The 26,084-nt window shown below is 39.9% G+C and overlaps 2 protein-coding genes across 2 annotated transcripts; one reads left to right on the top strand and one right to left on the bottom strand.

Annotated features, from left to right (window-relative positions):
* Nucleotides 1-3,813: 3,813 nt before the first annotated feature.
* Nucleotides 3,814-8,415, bottom strand: LOC145433188 (serine/arginine-rich splicing factor 7-like). Its single transcript, XM_080310155.1, has 4 exons — nucleotides 7,843-8,415; nucleotides 7,581-7,772; nucleotides 6,181-6,372; nucleotides 3,814-4,087 (listed from the first exon to the last, which is right to left on the bottom strand). Exons 1-4 carry the CDS (start codon nucleotides 8,034-8,036, stop codon nucleotides 3,997-3,999), a joined length of 669 nt encoding a protein of 222 aa, XP_080166281.1. The 5' UTR covers nucleotides 8,037-8,415; the 3' UTR covers nucleotides 3,814-3,996.
* A 4,541-nt stretch (nucleotides 8,416-12,956) lies between these two features.
* Nucleotides 12,957-24,315, top strand: LOC145433204 (uncharacterized). The gene is made up of 2 exons (XM_080310175.1): nucleotides 12,957-20,714; nucleotides 23,823-24,315. The coding sequence occupies exons 1-2, from the start codon at nucleotides 20,021-20,023 to the stop codon at nucleotides 24,233-24,235; spliced, it is 1,107 nt and encodes a 368-aa protein (XP_080166301.1). The 5' UTR covers nucleotides 12,957-20,020; the 3' UTR covers nucleotides 24,236-24,315.
* Nucleotides 24,316-26,084: the final 1,769 nt, after the last annotated feature.

Below are 26,084 nucleotides of genomic sequence, written 5' to 3'. Positions count from 1 at the left end.
TTCGAGAATATCATGACATGGCGCCTTACCACATATTATAAGGTTCCAAGTTCAGGCGAAGAGCAATACGGAGAAGTTGTATCGGATACGGTTTCAACACTTTGCGCGATTAGTATACGTAAATAACAGGCTCAGGCCATCTTTCGTATTGAGGGACTAAACTACTTCTACTTGACAAACTGAAAATAGCGAAAAGTAAGTAAGTAGATCACAAAATATTACGAAGTAGAAGTAGAGAAAATCAGATCTACTTGAGTAAGTACCTGGAGTAGAGTAAAACTACTTGAGTACTTCCAAAAAGTAGAAGTACTTCGTTACTGACCACCTCTGTGCATGAGTATTGAGTAAACTATATTTGTTCATATTATCCCTTTCATTAGCGTTTTCTTACGTCCAATAAAGAATTACTTCGATTAATACGGAGCTATTACGAGTAAAATCAAAATGTAGAGAAATTGACATTTCCTCCAAATTTGGGACACGTCAGGAAAGATTTTGGTAATTAGTTTGGAATACTAAAACAAAATAAATCAAAATTTTTAGCCAACGAAAACTTTTCCCAAATTTTGTTACATGGTGTAACATAGGCCTACAGGACAGGCGACTAAAAGAGATGGCATGTGTGCGAAGTCGAGATCGACATGTCAGGTCGTCGTCCGGTAAGCTTGATGGCTGACTAGCAAAAAACAATGTGTTGACTCAGGTCTATCAAACTACCGCTAAATTGTATTTGCAAGGACCTTATTTTATTCATTTAATTTTTAATTGTTTCATGATGTTGTGTGTTGCAACTTCTCATGCAATTGTTTTTACTTTTTGAGGTTAACAACTTCTGTGACAAGATGGTCCTGGACTTTGTTTGAGGATTCTCTGTCACGCATGCTCATATTGCTCATAAGTCAACGGACCGTTTACTAAGGTACCTTTCACTGTACAGCAGTGGTTCCCAAACTTATTTGACTCATCGCCTCCATATCAAGCTCAACATATCTCCATCACCCCAATGAGACGAGAGGTCATCCTTATACTTTTCCGTGGTATCAACAGAGGTGGTCAGTAACAAAGTACTTCTACTTTTTAGAAGTACTCAAGTAGATTTCCTCTACTTCGGGTACTTACTCAAGTAGATCTGATTTTCTCTACTTCTACTTGTACTTCGTAGTATTTTTTGATCTACTTACTTACTTTTCGGTTTTTTTTTAGTTTGTCAAGTAGAAGTAGTTTAATCCCCAATACGAAAGATATCCTGAGGACTTTCGGGGCTGTTTTCACGGAGTACCAACATTGAATATTCATAAAAGTCAAGTAAAGTCCAGAAAACTTGTTGCGCTTCGCCCACAGTAGTTATATGGAGTGACAAATATGTGAATATAATTTAGGTACCAGATTTCCTATGGTTCCGATCACACCGCATTGTCGCCCATACCAAATATTTCATCACAGTAAATATGGCCAACCATAACGTTTGAAACTACCGTTTCACAATCTAGCAATTACCTATGCTATCGTTATCAAGCAGCCCATGACGTGTCCTGCTAATCTGGAAAATCCGGCTTTTTGAAACGTTACACCTGTTTCAGCAGATCACCTTTGAAGCTTTAGGGACAAAAGACATGAAATAAATTTTCCGCTTTTTAGATGTGGTATTTGTATTTCACTTTCAATTCCGAGTATGATACTCGGAGTATCATACTTTGAGTTCTAATTACTTTCAGTTCTTTTGTCTGCAGAACATACATGTTGAAGTATAAAAGCAAGTGTAGTAATGCTTCTATTTTCCGAAAATAAAGCTACACTAAATATAGATTTTACGATCCATAATATTTGTATACCAATTTGTATACAATATTTGTATACAATCGCGCAATGTGTTGAAACCGAATGCTATACAACTTTTACGTACTGCTCTTCGCCTAAACTCGGGGCCTTATAATCAGGGCTTTGGAGCCGGAGCCGGAGCCCGGAGCCGGAGCCCCGGAGCCGTGCATTTTCACCGGAGCTGGAGCCGGAGCCGGAGCTCTACATAAAATTCAGCCGGAGCCGGAGCCGGAGCTGGAGCCCGTTATTTGAGGAGTAGCTCCGGCTCCGACCTATTTCATAAGATGCTATTATATATGCAACAACCACATCTGCTGATTTATCATAATTGAACAGCAGGCCTGAATTTTAATGCCGTGCACAGCAATGGCATAGAGTAAAGTGCGTTCTAGTGCAACTATGATGTTGTCGACAATTGACAAGTATTCAGTATGACGTCACAAGCCGGCACCTATATGTCTTCGTTGCTGCATCGGATGTTACTGACGGCTGACAGACTCTAGATTACTATAGATAACTAACCTATGGGTAGATTAGTAATCTATATAGACCAAGAATGGCCAACCTTTTCGGCTAAAGGGGCACATGCAATTGACGAACGAGTGCGCGGTCCACTAGCCACGCCAAGCGGGTAAAATTTTCTAAGTTTATGAATAAACAAGGTCAATAATATTATTACTTGAGTATGGCGGGTCTATTGTATACCGCCCGCAGGCTCAGTTTACAAGGACACGAATATTCGGCGTCTGGCCACATCGATATCGAAGGTCTCCGATAATATGCGACTATCATTTTGTGTCTACATTTCACCGTCGACGATCTTTATGCGAGCGCAAACGCGAAAAGACTTTCTCCCGTAATTGCGAATACAGTTTGACTCAATAGGGGGTAGGCTACCAATCAAGAAATCGTGTGACAATTAAACACGCGAAGCGTGAAGAAAAATTTCGCTACTATTTTAGTTTATTGTAGTATACGACGATTTACTGAAAATGTGACTAGACCCTGAATCTGCCAATGCGTCGGAACTGATATTTTAGTCATCAACATCCCAAGTGTCGCAGCCAGAATTGTAATTTTTGGCTGGCATTGCAAGTTCACAATCTGAGCAATTCATTTTCGATAATATAATAGGAAATTAGCTCGCGGGTCACGCAAAACCCTCTCTCTGGCCACATTTGGCCCACGGGTTGGCCACCCCTGATATAAACAGGCCCATTCGATAATTTCAGAGCCGGAGCCGGAGCTGGAGCCGGAGCAGTGGTAATAATGCGGCTCCGGAGCTGGAGCCGGAGCTAATGTATGATAGAAGAGAGCTCCGGAGCCGGAGCTGGAGCAGTTTAAATTTACGGCTGCTCCAAAGCCCTGCTTATAATATGAGGTAGGGCGCCAGGCCATGATATTCTCTAAAATGGGGTCTTCTAGTAAAGGAAAGGGTTATTATCGCATTTTCATATCAATACTATAATTTGCATTTCATGATGCGAAAGAATGCTTATTCTGTCAGAAATTGATACCTCCTGCGATGCATCAATACGAATCAAGCTCTCTGCACCTCCCGCATAGCTCAATTTGCAGCTTTTGCCAGGCCATGCGAACGAATTGAGACTGTTTTCAAAACTACGTACTCACTTGAGTATATTTAAAGTCAGTCAACTCTACTTCTACTTCAAGTAGTATTAGGTGGCTCATGGAAGAAGTACTTCTACTCGTACTTGAGTAGATTTTTTCGTCGCTACTGCTACTTGAGTAGCTTTCCCTACTACTTTGACCACCTCTGGGTATGAAGTACGTAGCATCCACTAAATCAAGTAGTTTTGCTTGCACACTACTGCTACAGCTGTTAAGCAATACTGTCACATATCAGTTCAGCGGTGCATCGATTTGTTAACTATCACAAACCCCACAGTCAGGTATAATAAAACCACACACCACCCATGCCTGATTCCGCATCCATAAGGGCTTCAATACGCAACCTACTACAAAGACAAATCGTCACAGTTAACTGAAAACTTTACTCCACGTATTCCAAAAAATTACGGACAGTACAACATTAGCCGGTATAAAACGAGTAAAGTCTTTTTTTTCAGAAAATAGACCGCATTGGTAAGCCCAGGTGCTCTGCGTCCAGCAGGAGCCTCGATATACATTCTTCGCTTTGGAAGTCGTCTAGAAAAGCTAGCGCGAGCGAGACTGACTTCGAGACAACGACCTGGATCGACTTCTGCGGTCCGGACTCAAAGACCGTTTCCGGCTAGCAGATCTGGATCTAGAAACAAAAGATCGACTTACATTTTTACACAACAACACTAGAGATGTGTACTACTGATACGCATTCTAGCATCGACCAGAGGTGGTCAAGTAATCAGCACTGGTACATAAATACTAAATAGTATTACAAGTAACACCACAAATTTCTCAAAAAAAGTAGGAAATGAAGATGCCAAAGTACCAAGTTGTTCCAGCATATCTTATGAAGGGTGCATCTTCGGGCAGAATGCAAAATGACTCAATGACACTGCACAAAGGAGCACTGGAGCAGTTTTAGTAAGTACATTCACTTGGCCCAGATTTATTGACAATTTCACGCACGAAAGGGATACAAACTCTTTCTTCATTCCAAAATCCAAATGTGTAAAAATAAAATAGTTCACCTCAAAACTGTTACTGATAAGTGGAAATAAAAGTGAAAGTAGTCTAAAAACTTAGTCTCTGACCACCTTTGATAATGGGAATGATTTACTCTATGTGAATCCTATGTCACAATCAAACTGACACACCGTGGAAACAAGATGACACAGATGCACTTGACAGCTTAAGTTACCCATGCTTGACAGGGTACCGAAGTGCTTAGGAGTATCATTTCCTAATCGAGCATTACAAGTCAAATCCTATAAACGCACACGGTATACCGATAGTAACTGCCACCCTCACTTATTGGTTAAACCTCTGGTCTCGGAACTGTGAACCAGTAATCGGGCTGTTCAAAAATAGCTTTTTTTCCTGAATCTTGATGGTTACGTGATTAAATCGTTAGGTTGCCTTAAAAAACGACGCACACCAAATTTTAGTTCATTTCAACCAATAATCGCTGATTTCGTACAGTTTGAAAATTTTGAATTTAGGCTACCCAAAGATGCAAAAAAATTTTTTGGTCAAATTTTTCTGTCAACCCCATGAAATTGTTGCGCTGTCTTCAAAGACGACGCAAAACAAATTTGACTCAATTCCAACCAGTAGAAGCGGAGTTATTTGAGTTTTTCGATGATAATTCTTAGATTATCCACCGATCTAGGTTAATCCCCGAATTATCGAAGAAAAACTCAAATAGCTCCGCTTCTACTGGTTGGAATTGAGTCAAATTTGTTTTGCATCGTCTTTGAAGACAGCGCAACGATTTCATGGGGTTAACAGAAAAATCTGACCAAAATTTTTTTCGCATCTTTGGGTAAATTCAAAATTTTAAAACTGTACGAAATCAGCGATTATTGGTTGGAATGAATTAAAATTTGGTGTGCGTCGTTTTAAGGCAACCTAACGATTTAATCACGTAACCAGCAAGATTCAGGAAAAAAAGTTTTTTTTGAACAGCCCTAACCAGTAATCTGTAGTACTGTATTAGACAGGGTTGTAATGACTCGACTCGCAATATTTTGGTGACTCGACTCGACTCAATTTTTGTATTGACTCGACTTGTACTCGAGTCATGCACGTCCCTGTGCATAACTCGAACCAAGTCATAGGACTCGAGACTAGGACGGCCAAGAAAGACATTTCCTTGTAACTTCGAAGAATAGAAAAATGTTACTACATGATTGGTATTTCGTTTATCAGTCAGACTGATACTTGGAAAATAGGGCCAGAAACTCTTAAAACTGAGGAAAATACGATATTGTAAAAGCATGCGAGCCACTTGAACCTAATGACTCGGACTCGAGTCAAAACACTATGACTGTGACTCGACCCTCTACTTGCACCCTCACGAGCACCTGGACTCGGAGGTGAATTGAAGATGACTCGACTAAAAACTATTAAAAGTGAGATTGACTTATGACTCGGAACCTCGTGACTTGGTTATTCGTTACAGCCCTGGTATTAGATGACTAGTTAGATGTGCACGGTATTGTGGTCGATTATTGTTGTTATGACTCGGCAATAAAATTAGGTTCCTTGCAGGCTTGCAGATTTGTGTTCCATGGGTTAGAAAAGGTTAAGGAACTTGCTGTAGATTTTGTTTGTGTGACTCCGCGAAAATTTGGGGTTCGCCAAATACTTGTAGATTAGCGTACAGAGGTTCTTCAAGTTAAGAAAAGGTTTAAAAGTATTAGAGCTACTGTGCTAGTGGAAAACAGAATAACTAACCTGCTCTTTGACCGGCTGGGGCTTCGCCTGGGCGATCGACTGCGGCCTCTACGAGGACTCGGAGACCGCGACCTAGAATAGCTTCGTCTCGGAGAACGAGAGTAGCTGCGTCTAGGTGACCGAGAGTACGATCGCCTCTTTCTATAAGACCTGGACCGACTTCTCGACCGGCGGCGACTTCTTGATCTTGACCTAGAATAACGCAAGTCAGTTCGCATGCAAGGAAAGCAGCCCCATAAAATCAAGACATCAATGCTATGATTTTCACCAAAATTTACTCAAGTATATACATCAAGTACGGTTTATTTGATGAAACGAGTCTTCTATATCGAGCTGAAGAGCTATTATTATCAAACCGACACATTTTCCAATAGCTATCAGCGATAATTACATATAGTTACATACATATATTACTGTTCCAACAAATATAAAGCCATTCGTAGGCTACAATGTGCTTACATTGAGAATATGCATTCAACACTTTCCAAAATATAACAGTAGTATTTCAGACATTGTCAGACATTTAACTAGTGAACATACTATCGCAAACATCAATTGAAATTTTAGCTAATAAACCAGAAATATACAAGGAAATAAAATAGAAAAACTCCACATCGGAGTCTTTATCGTTCAGCATACCACCTCTGTCAAGTGGAATCTGAAAATCTCCTCTTAATTCGGTCATTCTGAATCTGTCATACCCAGTGATCAGGCGAATCTACAAATTGCTTTGAGACAATAAATCTTTTAGTAATCGAACAATTGCAATTAGCAATAGCCTATGACAAGAGCATGAAGACGTTTTAACGATAACAGTGTTCGAAGAGACTTTTGGAAGTACTTTAATATAGGATACAATCAAAATAATTCATTCATATTGAAATAAACTTGGATAGTTTCGGCTGACACTCGTCAGGGGTTATCGTCAGCAGCAAGTAGTGTTCTTTACAATTTGCTACTAGTTGCTGACGATTATACGTGGCGATGTCAGCTGAAAATATCAGTGTTTCTTTCAATATTACCGTAATATATGATACAGTATCTATAATTCGATAACACTGTTATTCAGCAAGCTAAAATGTCACAGCATTAAAGTACAAGTTCAAAACAAACGTTGTTACTGCTTAAATATATCAAGCTAAAAATCAATAGATACAATATGAAATGATAATTATAATCTATAGCCTAGACTGGAAACAGTGGTTGTTTTCGGCAATAAGTTGCGGTGACGGTGACAGAAGGGTGTCTTGTATAAAGTAATCAAGTATTTGAATGGAAAATTGCGTGTGACGTTGCCACCAATTCCACTCTGGTCTATAGCCAAAAAAACTAACAAAATTGTAAAAATTAATAGTGAGATTACTGCAATAGTGCTAAACAATCTATTTCGAACACTTTACCTGCGACTTGAGCTGCGGCGGTACGAAGCACAGTCATACGCATAATGACCACTTTCGCCACAGTTATAGCACCGATCATTTGGATCGAACGGACGTCTTCGATCGACGGAAGAAGCCCCGCTCCAACCACCTTGTCTTGAACGAGGCATTCCATGGGCCACCTCTACACGAAGTTTTTTGCCCATGAAATCCCTTTACAGAAATTTCAGAGTTACAGTTTGACTATCTAGCCTTATAATATCAACTATCGCGAACACCATACTTTCCGTCTAAACCTCTCACGGCGTCCCGTGCATCACGAGCATCTTCATACTCGACGTATGCGAAGCCGGGGGGGTTTCTTGCAACCCACACGTTCACTAGACGGCCGTAGTAGCCGAATTCTTTGTCCAAATCAGTGCGTGTGGCAGTCGAAGACAAATTGCCAACGTACAACTTACAATCTCGATAAGACATACTGGCGGTGAATACTAAATAACGCACTTCATCCAATACAGCCTGAATATATAAAAGTGATGCTCAATAATTGAATTCAGCACCTATCGCATTACTACCCCCACCGTTAGAACATCAATAACTCACTGACAGCTCGTGATCGGACTGCATGCCAGCGAAGCAAGCAGATATACATTATACAACATCAGCGATTAGTGCAATGTTAAGTCCCGCTCTTGCGAAAAGCAGCGCGCAGATCAATCAGATATGAGACGCTTTCCTATCTTTTCATCATATCGCAATCCCGTGGTGTTTTTCAAGGATACAATTAGCAACAATTATCTCAAGAACAGTCGACAGAAAACTCTTCCCCCCTCGACGGAATACCTATACGGACTACACGGCTACAATAATCGCTTCCTCCTTATTCGACTCGACCTCCGCTCAACAACCAGAAGCGCAACCTGGTGGATTTGAATATAGCCTCCGAAGAAGTTCACCTATCTCAGCCGTAGAAACTGCGGCGTTGACAAATTTTGTTAGTATACAACATAATGATATTCATGATAGGCGTTTCTATTTTTTTTTCTTTCGCTAAAGACACACAATGTACCAGGCGTAATGAAGAAATAGGAGAAAGTTCGGAAACTGACTTTGTCACTGTCACGTGACTGATCTGGTCGAATGAGCGCTTTCATGGACGACAGTAACAAAGTAACGTAATTTATGAATTCAAGTCCAACTGCGGAGGGGGGACTACCAAACGGTTGCAAGATCGTATCAAAGAACACATTCCAGCCTTCGAGCGAGGGTGATGCGTCCGGCTACTTAATCGGTAGTTCGTGAGTTAGATACCCGGTCGGGTCGGACCAAAGACTCGAAAAATGGTATCCGCCGGTGTCCCGCTAGTGCTAGGCGCTCAGCATCCATGGATAGCATGGAGGAGAAAAAGAAACGGGCGTGCAGACTAGATGACCTTACGGTCGTATCGCATCTCCGTCGTCAAAAGCATCTCGATGGTGCAGGCGAAACCGAATACCCCCTTCTCTCTCTCTCTCCCTCTCTCTCTCTCTTCTCTCTCTCCATTAAATCGCAGAAAATGATCCGCTTGTTTTCGAATACAACCAGGCCACGGGTCGAAAGTATTCAATCGACAATTGATAAACACTTGCTGGAAAATCCAATTAGTGCCGCCAATTATAATGTGGACAATGGACATGTTCTCCATACAGGCAATGGGCCGTAATTTATTTCATTTGTCTGTTCTGGAGTCCACCGTCATCACTGTATGCGTCAATCCCAATGGAAAATTAACTTGTTTTGTTTTGTTCTCTCCGCGTCTGCGCTTTGGATTAGGATTTTACTCTGTGTGTGGGCGATACTGATTGTTGTTAACCAATGCTATATATATCATTGTGTTAAACATACTGCTTTGAATGCTCCCATTATTGCTAATGGTTGGTAGCCCCCGATGGGTGTCAGCCGAAAAGCTTCCGGCAAAAATATGAATATATTATTCAAGTGTACTATGAGCTTAGCAGATAGACAGATTGACCATAGTGTCTTACAATCGTGTAGACACAGCCAAATCGCCCGACTCACTGTGATTGCGTTACGTCATACTTTCCATTTGGCCAAAGGTAATTTTAGGGTAATTTTTGACCGGTTTGTCAAGCGCTAAATTTGATTAAAAAGGTATCAATCGAAACCTGTCACTTTCGTACTGATAAAGTAAATATAAAGTTTATTTCGCTCATGGCCCTGGACCCCCTTAGCCGCGAATTTTGCATTGTGACGGAGTTTGGCATTGGAACGCAACATGCCGTCTGGCAAAAACGATGCCGCAGCTCAGGAGCAAGTGAAAGGATGCGGAGCGGCAATGGGCAGTGCGCTTGTGGTTCGAAGTGCAGTCACGTAGCAGAGAAACGTTGCGCCGTTGATACTTTTTATAGGCGCTTCGGAGGTTTGTTGCTGTAGCTCAGTGGTCGGGAACCTTTTTCGTCGAAAGAGCCACATTGACCCCATATTTTCAATTGTAACTATGAAAGAGCATGCAATATAATGAAAAACGAAATTTGAGCATTGGACAACTTAGCTTAGCTGCCATACAGGCGTCGCCATGTCTGCTTTTCTCTCTGATTTATCAACGCATTTTACAATCAAAGTTGTGGCGAGATAGCGCAGTGGTATAATCCGCGGCTGAAACACCAATGGGTTGCGGGCTCGAGTCCGACCGAGGTCGACTTCAGAATGCCTATATCAAAGTGTTGGAGGTTTAACTAGGCTCCTCCTCGCCACCTCATCTGCGTAAGTGGTGTCTTACAAAAAACCTAGAAGTGGACCGTGCTATAAGTCGGCAGTTACGGAATAAAAACGAGGAATATCGGCCTGGTGTAAATGACCGTGCCCATAGCAGTTGACAAACACCATGAATACCACAAAACAAAACAGAGTTTTCTAGGCGTGCAATATTGGGTATATCGAATTATAAAATTGGCAGCACCTTTGTTTTTGCCAGTATGTTAACTTATTCGTATCGAAAATGACGGATTGGATTTAACCGGTCTATTCCACTAAATAACTTCAAGGTAGCGTCTTTGCGCTATTATCGGAAAATCTGTTCTATTGAACTTTTGACAGTGAGAAATTATTTTCAGCAGCCAATACTTAAGTAAAAATGTCAAGATTTTGTGTTTCCGAGCTCCTATACCCCTCCCCGGGATGTGTCACTGTTTTGACCTCATCATACTTGTCTCATCAGCCATAGGAATAATATTGCCAGTCATTATGAAAATAAAAATATACATCAAATACTTGCGGCAACATTGATAAATAAGATGGGAATAATGCTCCAAATTTGAATTTTATCAAAGAGTCATATTTTATCATAGGTTCCCGACCCCTGCTATATAGATATAGGTCAATATGGCAGGATAAATGATAGTAAGTGGTTCAGCAACTCCATTTTTTGAAAACGCTTGTCCTTGGGCCAATTATAGATCTGCCATCAGATGATCCCATTATTCGGCACTTTCCAGGCTCCTCGTTAAATTTCCCAGAAGGTAAATATTTTAATTTCGGACTGTCTCGAACAAGGAATGCGGTGGAAAATGCATTTGGCATTTTGTCCTCCGTTTGAGAATTTTCGCAAGCCATTGACGACCACTACTGTACATTAGGGTTGTTCAAAAAAAACTTTTTTTTCCAAATCTCACTCGCCTAATGACTAAATCGTCAGGTTGTCTAAGAAAACGATGCACATCAAATTTGACTCAATTCCAACCAGTAGAGGCCGTGCAATCTTGAATTGAAATTTTTAATTTAATAATGAAAATTTAAAAAAAAAAAAAATTTCAAATTTTTCTGTTAACCCAATGAAATTGTTGAACTGTCTTCAAAGACGATGCAAAACAAATTTGAGTCAATTCCGACTTGTAGAAGTGGAGATATTCGAGTTTTTAGTTGATAATTCTCGGATTATCCTTGATCCGGGGATTATCAACGAAAAACTCAAATAATTCCGCTTCTACTAGTCGGAATTGACTCAAATTTGTTTAGCATCGTCTTTGAAGACAGTTCAACAATTTCATGGGGTTAACAAAAAAATTTGAAATTTTTTTTTTTAATTTTCAATATTAAATTAAAAATTTCAATTCAAGATTGCACGGCCTCTACTGGTTGGAATTGAGTCAAATTTGGTGTGCATCGTTTTTTTAGACAACCTGACGATTTAGTCAGTAGGCGAGTGAGATTTGGAAAAAAAAAGTTTTTTTTGAACAACCCTACTGTATATGCTGCTGATCATGTTGTCGAAGCATGTACTGTCCTGCATAATTATCTTTCAGGTGATCAACATCACCTTGCATTTGGGGCAGACGAATGTGATGGAGTGGTAAGACGTTCAACAGATAAGGCTAGGACGATTAGGGATGATTTTGTTTCTTACTTCAATAGTCAGCGGGGTTCTTATCCTACAATCTCTAAGTTAGATAATACAAAACACAGTAGCTGTGTCGCCTATGCCTAAGTCAAGCGTCATAATTCTGAATAGAGAACAATGGGTTTGCACTCCATCCTACAGTCTCTATAGCAGGAGTCTCAAACTCAAATGTGCTCGCAGGACAATTTCCTTGTTTTTAATGGCGCCAGCATTAATAATAAGAGTATTCAATGTATAATTTCCAAGTAATCGGCCTTATTTGACGGGACCTTGAAAACTGGCATTCCACAAACATTATGGAAATATAGTTTACCATTGCGCTATTTACTCTTGGCACGAACAAAAATCACATTTTCATATTGTTTTTGTGCTTGGCATAATTTGTCTAAATAATGAGTTATAGACATCATGCGAGAGGACAAATGCATCATGGCATCGTAATAGCTGACGCGCTATAATATTGCGTCTTGCGGACATTTGACGTTACACGATCTTAGGTAGAATATTTTAGAATTGACCAAGTATTGATCTGATGTCAGGGCATTTGAGCAGTGTAGCCTAATCGGGGTTTCTGGTGTAGTCCTGATAACTAGGTTATTGTTCATGTCACATCTAAAGTCAAATAAAATTAGCGTTAGATTTGCCCTCGATTATTGGAACAGATCGATAACAGCTTAAAGATAATGATTATTGTGCCACAGCAATAGCAGTGTTTCTTAACATTTCTAGCGATCGTACCCCTGGAACTTTCAATAAGAGTTCTCGAACCTCCTCTCTATTTTCAACACAATTTCTGATTGTACCTATTCAAAGCAAAATATTTATTCACATAAAATCGCGCGTAGTGCGAAGAATATTTTTCAGTTTAATAAATTGGCACAGACAATATTCCGCTTGTTGTTGGTTTTCAAAATCATTTTGAGCTCTAGATGGCATATAGGCCTAATTCCAGAATGCATCTCCTGATGTGGGTCAGGTACCGAATTCATGGTTGCATTACAGAAAATGTAGTTCTGCAGGCACGGTCGGTATCGTGGCACCGGGAACAAAGTCTCCTATCGATTACTTACTTCCGTACTTACGCAAACGGTGTCGCGGTGAAGAAGGTCGACAAGACACGGTAGGTAGGGTACCGTGGCATCGGGAACAAAGTCTCCTATCGATTACTTACTTCCGTAACGCAAACGGTGTCGCGGTGTAGAAGGTCGACAAGACACGGTAGGTAAAGAAAGCAACTTCGATGTACTGTTAAATGATATATGAATAAACCAGCAAAATGGGCAGTAAAAGAATGCAAAGTCGATTCAATGAAGGTAGTTGACGGTTCATCCAGGCTCTGGTCGTGACAGGTCAATACTGAGAATGACATTACCTAGAAAGACACGACTGGAAGTGGACTTTGCCAAGAAGATAATAAAACATTCAGTTACATTAAAAACGAAATTTAGTTCACTCAGGAAACGCGACGCACGCTTCCTGCCAGGTATTGTTTCCCTAGGCCACTGTTGCGCTAATATTTACCGAATATTGGAGCAGAACGATTAGTGTTGAGTGAAAAGATTATACGTCGAACAGACGTTACTCTTTCAAGCGAACTGAATGATTTGAAAATTGATCACGACATGACAGATTACGCCTTGGATACATGATTACTAGGGCAAGTTTTTTCAACATTTGCAACATTTTTTACAGCTTCCGGCAGCTTCTTAGATACACAATATTTATGTAGTATGATATTTTAAGCTGTTTGTAGGAATTTTCTATTGCAACCTATTGCGACCTTTTCGTGTTTTTTCATGCAACCTTTTAGTGCAACTCTCATCACGTAATGCGCAAAATGTAAAGAAGTGATGTAAAAACGATTTCCAGTATGGCTCTATTCACTTTGATTTGCGTAACAAAGATCTATATAATGGAATAGCTACATCTCAATGTTGTCTATGACGCAATGACTTGCAAGCTATATAGACACTCGACAATCCCACCCAAACACGATAGTGTCCGAACTAAGTTGGCAGTGGAAGTATCAGTTGACTTTTCGCCAAGCCTGCACAAACGGAAACAGGTTGTGTCAAGTATGGACCAGGGCTTTTCAATCGGGTGTATCGTACACCCCAGGATGTACCATAACTTTTGGGTGTAGGGGAGATGTGGTACCGATGGATCAAAAATTGGAAAATGATCGCTGGCCCCAAAATGTTCAGCCGAAAAGAGCAGATCTTTTGCTGGCTCAGCACTTTGATACAAGCTCTACCTATCGCGCACATATACATGAATATCCGTCTTCTCAAAAAATATTTATGGACGTTTAAAATTTGTTGCTCGAACGTGTCATCGGTCCCCACCCGGTGGGTCCAGTGGCACACGACCCGGGGACCTATGACACATATACCCTAAAAACTCAGATGTGACAACTTTTCTTGATCAGTATTATAATCTAAGCTACAGCAAGCCAAAGAGGAATTTTTGGTTGCAACCGTCTAAAAATAGATTAGATATTGACTCAAATGTTGTCATAAAATCACGTTTCGATTTAGGCTCGGACTTATAAATTTGAGGGTACATACATATTGCCCGAAAATCGACAGTGTGGCTTCCAATGACCTCGTTATAGCGATAAAACATCATATGCAATTATTACATAAAGATTTTCTGTACGTAGTCATGTTTCATTTGTTTCATGAGTAGTATGCTTGATTATTTGGCTTGATTTGGCTATTGTATCATCGGTCCCCACCCTACCAATTTTGTACATGAATCGAAAAAAATTCCACTCAAGGAAAGTACTGAAAAAATAATAGGTTCCATTATATAGCCTGATACAAGCCCTAGACTCCACAATAAAAATGATTGCTGGTTTGTTCGTGTTGAAGGTTACAAAGAAAAATGTATATGTCGATCTAAATTTAGTTTACACCCCCCAAAACAAAAAAACATCTGTGAGAGACCCCATAGTTCGCGCACGTCGAATTTTTTTGTATGTGAGGAAAGATGTTGCCAGCATGCAATTGTAGACAAGTTCACGGAGTGTAATCATGGAATTATCATAGAGAATTTTCAAAGTATTTTCGGTCCCAGTGATCCATCGGTACCACATCTCCCCTACCACTCGAATGGGGTGTACTGGGGTGTACCAGAACCGCATCAACATCGGTCGATGACTAGTTATCACAATAAATAGGCAAGTTAATGCTCCAAAAAGTTGGCTGGATTTGCAATATCGTACAATTAGAGTTGCATTTAAAACAAATGGTTGTTTTAAACAGTGTGTTAAAAACAGGCATATAAAAAATTGTTTTTTGTAAGTTATAAAATCACCCCATAATTGTGTAAATACTTTCCAAAAAACAAGTTGTATGAGCCTACGAACAATTACAACCCGATATAGCCGACGTATACGATATTGGAATCCTCAAAATAGTCGGTTCAACAGCTATAGTACGTAGACATTTCGTCAAATGAGCTATATTTACCCCTATATTTTCAATTGTCAATGCCAATCCACTATGGCGTTACAATTGAATATTCGTGACGTTTTGGCTTGAAAAAAAATCAATGAAAAATCTGTTTTTAAAGAAGGGCCTTGTTTTAAACATGTTTGTTTTAAATTGATTTTTGCTTTAAATGCAACCCTACGGGCCTATACGTACAATGGTCATATCAACTGTACGAATCTAGTAATTTACAACCGTTTTGTGATGCCATAAGCAAATGTTTCTCATCATTTAACCGCTGGTAATGGACGTATTGGTTTTGGAATAGAACAGGGTGAAGTTAACATGCGTTCAGCTTGCAATATCTGTCTATAATGATTCTCTAGAAAACCGCTGGGGTTGCTCAAGCTTGTGTAATTAGTAATTCATGCGAGATACTTATACAGCGCAGTGTACATAATTTCAGGGCCATAGCCAGCGGGGTCTCGAGGGGGGGTCGAGTTTGAGAACCAGTGTGTTATTAGATGGTGGTGTGGAAACCTCCATCCCTGATTAGTATTTAGCATTCCAGTCTTGCTCATCTTTATTCCGATTAAGCCAGGGCATGCTGCTGTGAAAAAAGAATTATGTGACCGTCTACACATCATTAAATTAGTGAGTGTTGGAGGCCGTCAATATGCAACGTGAATTTACGAATTATAGTTCCCAAATTGCTGAGAGATTTTGATTCAGCCTAAAAATTTCCTTCGCGCTTAGCGGGATTCAGGGTGACTTGGATTTTTCGTTTTTAATATAATAGTGTCATCGCAATCTGAGTTCCAGCGTATACAAATGCGAACCACAGAGGAAATTGATGCGCCCCATATAGAAATATCAAATTGGAATCGCGTAAGTCTCACGAATAAAGGTTTCTCTGGTACGTTTGGGCGACTCCAATATATTTTCACTATACCAACAATCCTCATGGGAGGCCAAGGAATAACAACATGCAACAAAGTGATTAATATAAACCGGAATTTGCATCAAGATTAATTTTGTGGCCAAATTTTCCGAAGACACTCCTCCATCAGCTTTACCTGTCAGTCTGATCACGTGGAAGGAGAATTGATAAATGTTGGACAGCATATGTGAAACTACTTATATTATCGACGAAATTCATTCCATATGTTGAAAAACCGGATCCCAGTAACTTTTCTTAATATTTATACTCGCGCTTTTGCTAAATATATATAGTAAGCCTGCGGGGATGTCCTGCTTTTACAAGTATAAATTCTATACGAAAGGTATATCTCAGGAAAGAGCGATAACACATAGCGCCACGAGGGCTATTTGCGGTGCGACGTTCCCATGATATCAATTTAACGCGAATATTTGTCTGGGGTGTACAAGTTTAGAGTAAACGTTACAAGGCTTCTAGACTTTCGAGATCAAGTTTTGTTGAGATAGGATAGTTAGTTAAACTGCGTGTTTGTAATAGTGTATCTGTTATTTTCCAACTAAGAAGCGATAACCTTGATATCTGTTAAGTTGTCTGTCTGAGGCTGGGATGTCCAACCTTGCGCGGTCCGCCTGCGATTTTTGTGCGGCCCACTAGTCATTTTCACTCCAAGTAGTATGCTGAACTCTGTATCTTAGTCTACTTTATATGTTTATATGTAAATAGATCGCTCGATCAAGTCATTGTCGCTTAAATTTGAAGTCCATTCCCAGTTGACGGACGCCCTGACGAGACACCAAAAATTACATTTTCGCTGGGAAACTTTTTTCAGGCTACTGATTTTGTTAAAATTACCAACATTCTGAGTCTTGCTGCAATGCCCTGAAACAAGTTTGCAGACATAGGGGTTTGGGGCGGGGTATTTGACTCTTTTTGGATGGGGATGGGCTATTGCTTTGCTGTTGGGGTTAGCGAAATGCTGTCATGCAGGTTTTACACATATGAACATAAAAATGCATGCATGATCGATTGAATAGCGAAGAAACAAACGGAATAAGCAGACACCCTGTGAATATTAAACTGTTGGGTTATACAACGGAACCTTTCGAGCATCTCATCCCCTAATAATTACTAAAAACTTGTGCACCAATGCAGCTTTTTAGAATGAGTAGACGGTCAAGTCCGAGTCATAGTGTTGTGACTCGAGTCCGAGTCCAAGTCATTGTATTCACTTTTTAGTTTCGAGTTCAAGTCATGTTCAACCCACATCTTTACAACTCTGCTTGGGAAATATCGAGAGCCTGGCATTCATGATTTGATGATTTTCCTCATTCTCAACATTTTCTGACCCTGATATTCATGTACAAGTAATTGTAGACGAAATACCAATAATGTGGAACTTAATAATTCTTCGAAAATACAAAGAAATGTATGTCTTGGCCGCTCGAGTCACGAGTCATATCACTTGGTCGAGTCATGCTCAAGACTCGATCTCAAGTAAAGTAAATAAACAAATTGACAAATTGAAAGATTAAAAATGGCGAAACAACCGACAAAAACATGTTTTAAGCAAAGGCCGTGTTTCAGCATGTTTGGTTTAAATGCAACCCTGAGTATGATAGATTGATCGATTTTTTTGACATATCAAAATAAGTCAAACTTTTGTCAAAATTGTAGCGTTAGGTCCAAAAATTGTCACAATTGTTTACAAAGTCAAAATTATTTTGCAACCTGCATTTCGTTTGTATCGTAGATGTTTGCACCGTCGGTGAACCATAGCTCATATAAAGGCTATGGATGAACTTATCATTTGACATTTTGCAGCTTATAGCCTACTTTATAGGCCTACTGTTGTAGACGGCCCATTGTCTGCTAATTGTGAATCATAAACGTCCAAATGGAACAAATAGGTTGGCATGCTGTTATTCCCAACATGCCGCAATATCCTAACTGAAGTAAGACTGCGTGGCATTGGTTCTTATATCAAGAAGCTCACGATGAAAAATTGTGATGTAGACAACATTGTCAGAATAAAGCTACACGGTGTGTCACCAGCAGTGTACGCACAATTTCAGTGTTGCCAGCCAACAACTGCTGCTGTTGAACGGTCTTTCTCCATTCTTGACATGCTAAGGACAGACACTTTCTACCCGAGAATGTGGGAAAGTATCTTTCGTTTGTTGGGATCAAGTCACTACCTTCGAATCACAACTCATCTCGAGTCATTGCACATTTTGACTCGAGTCAAGTCGAGTCACTCTAATTTTGGAGGTGACTCGAGTCAAGTCAAGTCAAGTCAAGTCAAGTCAAGTCAAGTCAAGTCAAGTCAAGTCAAGTCAAGTCAAGTCAAGTCAAGTCAAGTCAAGTCAAGTCAAGTCAAGTCAAGTCAAGTCAAGTCAAGTCAAGTCAAGTCAAGTCAAGTCAAGTCAAGTCAAGTTAAGTCAAGTCAAGTCAAGTCAAGTCAAGTCAAGTCACGTCTAGTCAAGTCTAGTCAAGTCAAGTCAAGTCAAGTCAAGCCAAGTCAAGTCAAGTCAAGTCAAGTCAAGTCAAGTCAAGTCAAGTCAAGTCAAGTCAAGTCAAGTCAAGTCAAGTCAAGTCAAGTCAAGTCAAGTCAAGTCAAGTCAAGTCAAGTCACGAGTCAAGTCAAGTCAATTCAAGTCAAGTCAAGTCAAGTCAAGTCTAGTCACGAGTCAAGTCACTAGTCAAGTCAGGTTGAATTTTCAAAGTACTCAAAGAACTAGACACAGTTCAAAGTCATTGCATTTTGCTAACTGTTTTAAAAACAGATGGAATTCCCATTTATGCTGAATCGAGACATGAATAAAAAGTTGATTATACACGCAAAAGACGCTGTATCGCACATGCATACGTAGAACTACTAAACTGCGCAAGTATAGCGGTATAGCCTTATCAGCCAAAATAAATGATAACATACGAAACCTCAGAAACTTCAAAAATTATATAGTGCAATACCATATCCACCTACTTATCCATGATACACATTACTCAATTATAAATGTATGAACGATATTCGTTCGTTAAGATCAATTTATTTGTGATATAACAATGGAGACTCGGTAAAACGGACAGTCATTGAGTCGTTGGTTAGCAATCCGAACTTATACAATATGCAGCGATTTAGTCGACATCGATTACTTGATGACTTAAAATTGACTCGTAAATTTTGCTTCAAGTCACGAGTCAATCTGCTTTTGCGAAGCATCGAGTCAAGTCAAGTCAAGTCAAATCATTTTTCCAAACTGACTCGAGTCAAGTCGAGTCATACGAAAAAAAAGACCCGAGTCATCCCAACACTGCGTTGTACTACAACAAATTTTAATTATTTTTACCATAACGTGTGATATACCTACTGGAATTTTTAATAGGTCCAGATTTCATTGAAATAATGTTTTTTCGTATAAATATTAGTCAGTTTTCAAGTCAAAAAAGTTTTTTAAGGCCAAACTACTTCGTAATGACAGACAGTTCCAAACAGAAATCAAGATAAGTAGTACAATTCTAACATTATGTGGGAAACACCTAATTTACATAGATGAGGTCAAAACTTGGTCAAAATTAAGTTTTTTTAAGGTAAAAAAATGTCAAAATTTTTATTTTCTAGGTACAAATCTTCCGTTTTTACGTAAAAAATCGTCCTAATTGATAGATTTTATTTCAGATTATCTACCGAACCATGCATGGCTTCGGTAACTCATACGGTAAAATTACTGAATATACTCCTCCATTTTGGAGTACATGTCTTGAAAAGAAGCCTACTCACAAAATCAATCTTGCTATGACTATGACACCGGTCCATCGGTGGCAACCAAGGATCATGCCACAGGGATTGGATTTGTATATCAAGAGAGATGACATGACGGGCTCTTGTTTAGGAGGGAACAAGATCAGAAAACTAGAATTTGTTTTCGCAGAAGCACTGAAGCGCGACTGTGGCTCATATATCAAGTGTGGAAACGCGCAATCCAACGAATGCAGGGCTATCGCACTTATTGCTGCCCAGCTCGACATGAACGCATACCTTTTGTTACGAAAGAATCCTCGCAGTCCTATGAGCTTATCTCCACCTCGCGGAAATTTTAAAATAATGGAAATGTGTGTGGCAAAAATGATATTGTTTCCTGAAAACTATGACTATGAAACCGAAATCCTTCCAAAACAAACAATAGTTGCGGATGCAATTCACGCTAAAACTGGGAAGACGTGCTTTATTGACGGAAAAATGTTCAACTCGACAGCTATTCATGGATATCTGAATGTTTGGGACGAGTTGTTACAGCAAGGTATTGGGGAAGAGATTGATGACGTCGTGGTAGCAACATCTAGTGGAGTAACATTGGCAGGACTGGCGGTCGGAAACCAATTGACAGGTTACTGCAATATTTTTTGAACTATTGTGCTGTCAAGATACACATCTAGAATATCTGTGTCGCCCATGAAACCCACCACGCAATCACAAGCATGCCGGTTCAACTTATGATTGAATAATGAATATAAACTCTACTCGCAAAAAATTCATCTGAACAAACCAACCGAAAATTGTTATACAGAAGAAGATGAAGATTTTTTTCAGACGTCCAACAAGTATATCGTGAAACACTTCTAGAGTATTTGTGTTGCCCATAAAATACACCATGCAATCACAAGAATGAAGGTTCAACTTATGATTGAACAATGAATATAAACTCTACTCGCAAAAAAATTCATCTGAACAAACCAACCGAAAATTGTTACACAAAAAGAAGATAAAGATTTTCTTCAGATGTGGAACAAGAATAGGTTACCAGTTTAGGCCATGAAGCGTCTCATTAAAAAAAAGACAACCTTGCCCCCTCGTTTTGATTTCAACTATAGTACACTAAAACCCTTTTCGCCAAATGAGTGTTGGGTTTTCTACAAGAACGTCAAGTGCTCGGGTGCTTGGATGGTCAGGTCTCTATAAGAACCATCCAGCAATCCTATCCGAAATACAGTGTATTTTCCGCGAGTGAAGAATGCTTGCTGGCATAAATCGTTTTTAAGAGTATGGCATACAGATATCGGAGGCTCCAGTTCGCCGAAGGGTTGCAAAAACCTCATGTTTGTTTTATTGCTTCACACATCGAAAATAATGCATTTTTATTATTAAAATAGTACGCTACGATTTCACGGGCATGTATGACATAGAGTTCGCGCAGACAGAAACATGTGTGACTCACGCGACATCATATTGGGGTGGATTGAGACGGGACTATTCGGTATTCGATCATTTCGGCCCCGCACTTTCCCTGTGGTATGTCGTACAAAATGTCACGTCCTCATGTGTTCCGACGCGGAAGTGGTTGGTCTCGAAATGGATGTGTCTCATAGGCCCGCAACCGCTCGTTGCCCGCCCCTACACTAGAGCACCACAACCAATGTTCCCTCTAATTTTTCACGAGTCTGCGCGCACTCACCAACTCACTGCGCGATCCCTTGGACAACAGTACGTAACGACTAAAAATAAGTCATCACTTCGGATTTTTGTGCGCAGCTTAGACTTTCTGTGCGCAGAGACCGTGTAAGCACTGCACAATTGCGCACGTGCGCAGCTTAGGGGGATCATTGACCACAACCGTGCTCTACGGTTTTCTATACGGTGACTTTTAGAGAAACCAGTCGGAAAAATCTGTTCATGAATTCAAACCAATTTCTGTAATACAAAGTTTGGCACATTTTCATAATCAAACCATATTTTCTGCTTGTCTCGCTTTTTGGCTATTGACGAAGCGAAGTGCGAAGAATGTTTTTGCTAGAAAGGCAGCAAATATCACATACATATTAACACATCGCCCCGGTGCCGTGGCGACCCAAAATGATACCTTTCGCGACCCATACTTTAGGAAACCTTGACGGGGAAAAATTTGCGTTACAGTAACTTGCAAATGTTGGTCTGTAATGATGGTATTTTCTACTTTCTTCGTGTTTCGTGCTAATCGAACCGTTATTACGAAAATATGATAATTGATCAGCGAAAGAAAGCAGAAAGTCATTTTACGTCATTTGTAACCGCGTGGCGCAGGTGCAGACGCGCTGATGCAGTGTATGCCCGCCACTGACGCCACTTTCGAACAACAATACTTTCAATTTCGTAATAATTATAGTGCGTATATATTACTTCACTACGGCTGGTGCGAGATAAAGTTATTGCAAAAGCTACGATTAGTGGTGTGTCGTAAGCTTTTACAAATGCGTCAGAACGACAAATGCTAGGGAGTCACTGTACTTGAATTTCCCATTAGGTTTATTTGAATTATTCCACGTCCGGAAAAGTAACAATTATTTACGATTTTCATCCGCGACACGTTTGCCATCTGCACTGCATTTATTTTCATCCCCACCAGTACGCACCATCTCACAGGTCGAAAAGCGCTAGTCTAGACCTTAAAATATTGAAGCTGATTTATTTTTCATATCGATAGGTTGCTGGTACCAAAACTTGCCTTCATTGTACTTCAAATTTATTTGGTCGCTTATTAATTTCACCAATGTTTCATCACATTTCTGATTGTAACTCTTACATTGCATGGGCCAGACGGCTAGCGCTATGAACTAGCTGTCACTTAGACACGGCAATCGTTTGGCTCAGCCGTTTCAAATAATGTTTGACTGGGCCAGAGATGTGCAACTTTGCGCGGCCGGCGTAGAGGAGGCCAATTTTAAACGGTGTATACGATGAACAAGATTCGTTGATGGATGTTGAAATTATATGTATTCAATCATGAGCTAACAGAAGAGTGTCAAAATTAGAGCAAATTGAAATAGGCCGTGCAATAAGGTTTTTAGTGGTCGCCTGTTATCACGGAGAAATGCCTGTAATTAAAAGGAACACAAGTTAACACCTAGATACCACACATGACACAACGCAACTAACAACGTACGGACAGCAAACCAACTGAACTAAGGAGGCTACGCCCAATCTACATTCATAAAAGAACAATATTTGCGGCGCCTAGTTAATTGATAATAATTACTATATACTGCAGATTAGAGATGGTGTGTACGTGAGATTCACGTTCGCGTTCTGTGTGTGAACTATTGTGAACCTACGAAATTTGGAGGTTCACGTCCACAAACGAACCTTGGTAGGTTCTGTACCGTGAACCTGTTTCATGTATTACAATTTTTCACGTCATTAGAGTGTCTCTGGTTCAAATTCTTTACATTTCAACTTCGGCCCACTCTCTGCATGGCACTTGCAGCATGAAAAGAAATTCAGCACTAGACTGCCATTCACCTTGCAAATTTCAAAAATTATTTGCTCGAGAGTTTGCGCGGAATATTCTGCCTTCCGTTTGTGTATGTTCACATTGTTCAGTGACTCTCTGGTGTGAGCTTTGACCGCAATAACACAGTAGCAAGAACGAACACGCTAAGTGAACGGGACATTTCATTTGTGACACCACATTGTACAAATTACGTCACTTCAAGCCACCTGTCAAAATCTCTCTTTTCTACAGACAGCAAAGTCAAAATCCATGGAGTAGCAATGCGAAAAGACGACAAGTTTTTCTATGACATCATTGACGACATACTGCGTGATGTCGGGATGACTCACGTCAAATCCAGAGACGTCGTCGATATAATTGATGGTTACCAGCGCACCGACTCGTTGGAAGATATATTACGGCTGTGCAATGAGATTGCCAGCTCGACCGGCGTATTGTGTGATCCAACGTATGGAGGGCGCGCTGTCAAGGCACTCAGAGATGAATTCGTACACAATCGGCATCGATTTAAAGGGAACAGAATTCTGTATATTCACACCGGTGGAATCTTTTCTGTCTTTGATCATAACCTTCCGCCAGCTAAAAAAGACATGAATACATGTAACTGGGAAGATGTTGAAACAAATTTGATGAAATTCGTATGAATTCAACAACAATGTTAAAAGTATATTTGTAAAATACTACCATATATAGTACTATATAACATGATTGAATATTTATCGGAGTTATTTGTGTCGCGAGATAGTTTCAGGTTCATTAATATTTCAAAAAAGCTAGTGACCCTTGATTTCGAGCACATCTGCTTCCCCTTCTCACTCTAATTATTTGGGCGATTTTTTTGGACATGTCAAAAAAAGTCAAATTCTTGCCAAATTTTGTCAAAATTGTAGCGTTAGGTCAAAAAATGTCAAAATTGTTTACTAAGTAAAAAATTTTTTGCAACATGCATTTCGTTTGTGTCGTAGATTTTGCACTGCCGGTGAAATTATCAGTGGACAATTTACAGCTTGTAGAGTACTTTATACGCCTACCGTTGTAGACGGCCCATTGTCTGCTCATTGTGAATTATAGACATTCAAATGAAACAAAGAGGTTGGCATGGTGTTATGTTCAACTTACCGCAATATCCTAACTGAAGCAAGACTGCATGGGCATTGCATGGTTCTTATTCTTATATCAAGAAGCGCATGCTAAAATATTGTGCTGTAGACACCATTGTCAGAATAAAGCAACACGATGTGTCACCAGCAGTGTACGCAGAACTTCAGTTTCGTGATGTAACCACTGGAATTCTTCGGATTTCATTAAAATAAAGTTTTTTCATGTAAAAACTTGTCAGTTTTTGGGTCAAAAAAGTGTTTTCAGGCCAAACTACTTCGTAAAGACAGACAGTTCCAACCAGAAGACATGCTTCCTGCACTTCAACAAAGTAATGTAGTGTACGAATATAGGTGCCACTGTGATTGTGGCTACGTGGGAAGAACGTCAAGACGTCTGCAGGACCGCGTAAACCAACAAGTCCCCAGATTTATCAGAACACGCTCAGTGAAAAGCTCACCCTTAACTCATCCACTTAAGATTGATGCTGATCGATCAAAGGCCATTAATTCTGCCATCGGCAAACATCTGTTGGATAATCCGATTTGTGCGAATAATTATCGAGACGACCGATTTCGAATCGTAGGACGAGGCCGCTCACAATTCCATTTGTGTGCCTTGGAATCAACTTTTATCAGAATACACCAACCAAAACTCTGTCAACAAAAGGAGTTCGTGTACCACCTAAAAATAATACATTGAACGCTCTCTCTTTCATGCTGGTGACGTCATATTTTGTGATACGATTGTTGATATACAATGTTCTTTCCAATTCTCTACTAGTTGCTGACGATTACCCCTGACGAGTGTCAGCCGAAAATATTCGGGTTCATTTCAATATGAATATACTATTTAAATGAAGATAAGTAGCACAATTCTAACATTGTGTGGGAAAACACCTAATTTGCATACGTTAGGTCAAAATTTGGTGAAAATTAAGTTTTTTAAGGTGAAAAAATGCCAAAATTTTGATTTTTTAGGTCGAAATCTTCCGTTTTTTAGGTAAAAAAAAAATCGCCCAACTCAATATAAACACATAATGATCGCGCAATAGAAGGTTTCCACTATATTAGGGTTAACATATTTTAAGATCCAGCAAAGGGGACACTTTTTACAAATCACAAAACTTTTGATATAAAACCGGACGAGAAGTTTTAGAACTTTTACTAGAAATACTGTTGTGTTGACTCAAGGAGCACGGATTGCCAAAAAGGAGGATATTTGGGCGACCTCGGAGGACATCTTCAATTTCTTGAAACTGAGGACAAATCCTCCCGGAGGAGGACGTATGGTAACTTCCTGCTGAGTATATATTGAGCGACCACTCGATTCGGAGAAAGTGTAGAAACTGAAACAAATTTTCCTACGGAAGTCGTATCACAGACGCAACAGCAA

This window comes from Botryllus schlosseri, chromosome 2, assembly GCF_051294905.1.
Source record: "Botryllus schlosseri isolate E-star chromosome 2, Bs_hap1, whole genome shotgun sequence".
In the NCBI taxonomy this organism is placed as follows: Eukaryota; Metazoa; Chordata; class Ascidiacea; order Stolidobranchia; family Styelidae; genus Botryllus; species Botryllus schlosseri.
This window is presented reverse-complemented; position numbering and strand designations above follow the sequence as displayed.

Excerpts from the sequence above, each read along its gene's own strand:
- LOC145433204 (XM_080310175.1), top strand. The coding sequence starts at position 20,021 with ATGCATGGCTTCGGTAACTCATACGGTAAAATTACTGAATATACTCCT. Across the intron at positions 20,715-23,822 it reads GGTCGGAAACCAATTGACAG|ACAGCAAAGTCAAAATCCAT; the intron begins GTTACTGCAATA and ends TCTTTTCTACAG.
- LOC145433188 (XM_080310155.1), bottom strand. The coding sequence starts at position 8,036 with ATGTCTTATCGAGATTGTAAGTTGTACGTTGGCAATTTGTCTTCGACT. Across the intron at positions 7,773-7,842 it reads GTGAGAGGTTTAGACGGAAA|GGATTTCATGGGCAAAAAAC; the intron begins GTATGGTGTTCG and ends ATTTCTGTAAAG. Across the intron at positions 4,088-6,180 it reads CCCAGCCGGTCAAAGAGCAG|ATCCAGATCTGCTAGCCGGA; the intron begins GTTAGTTATTCT and ends TTTTGTTTCTAG.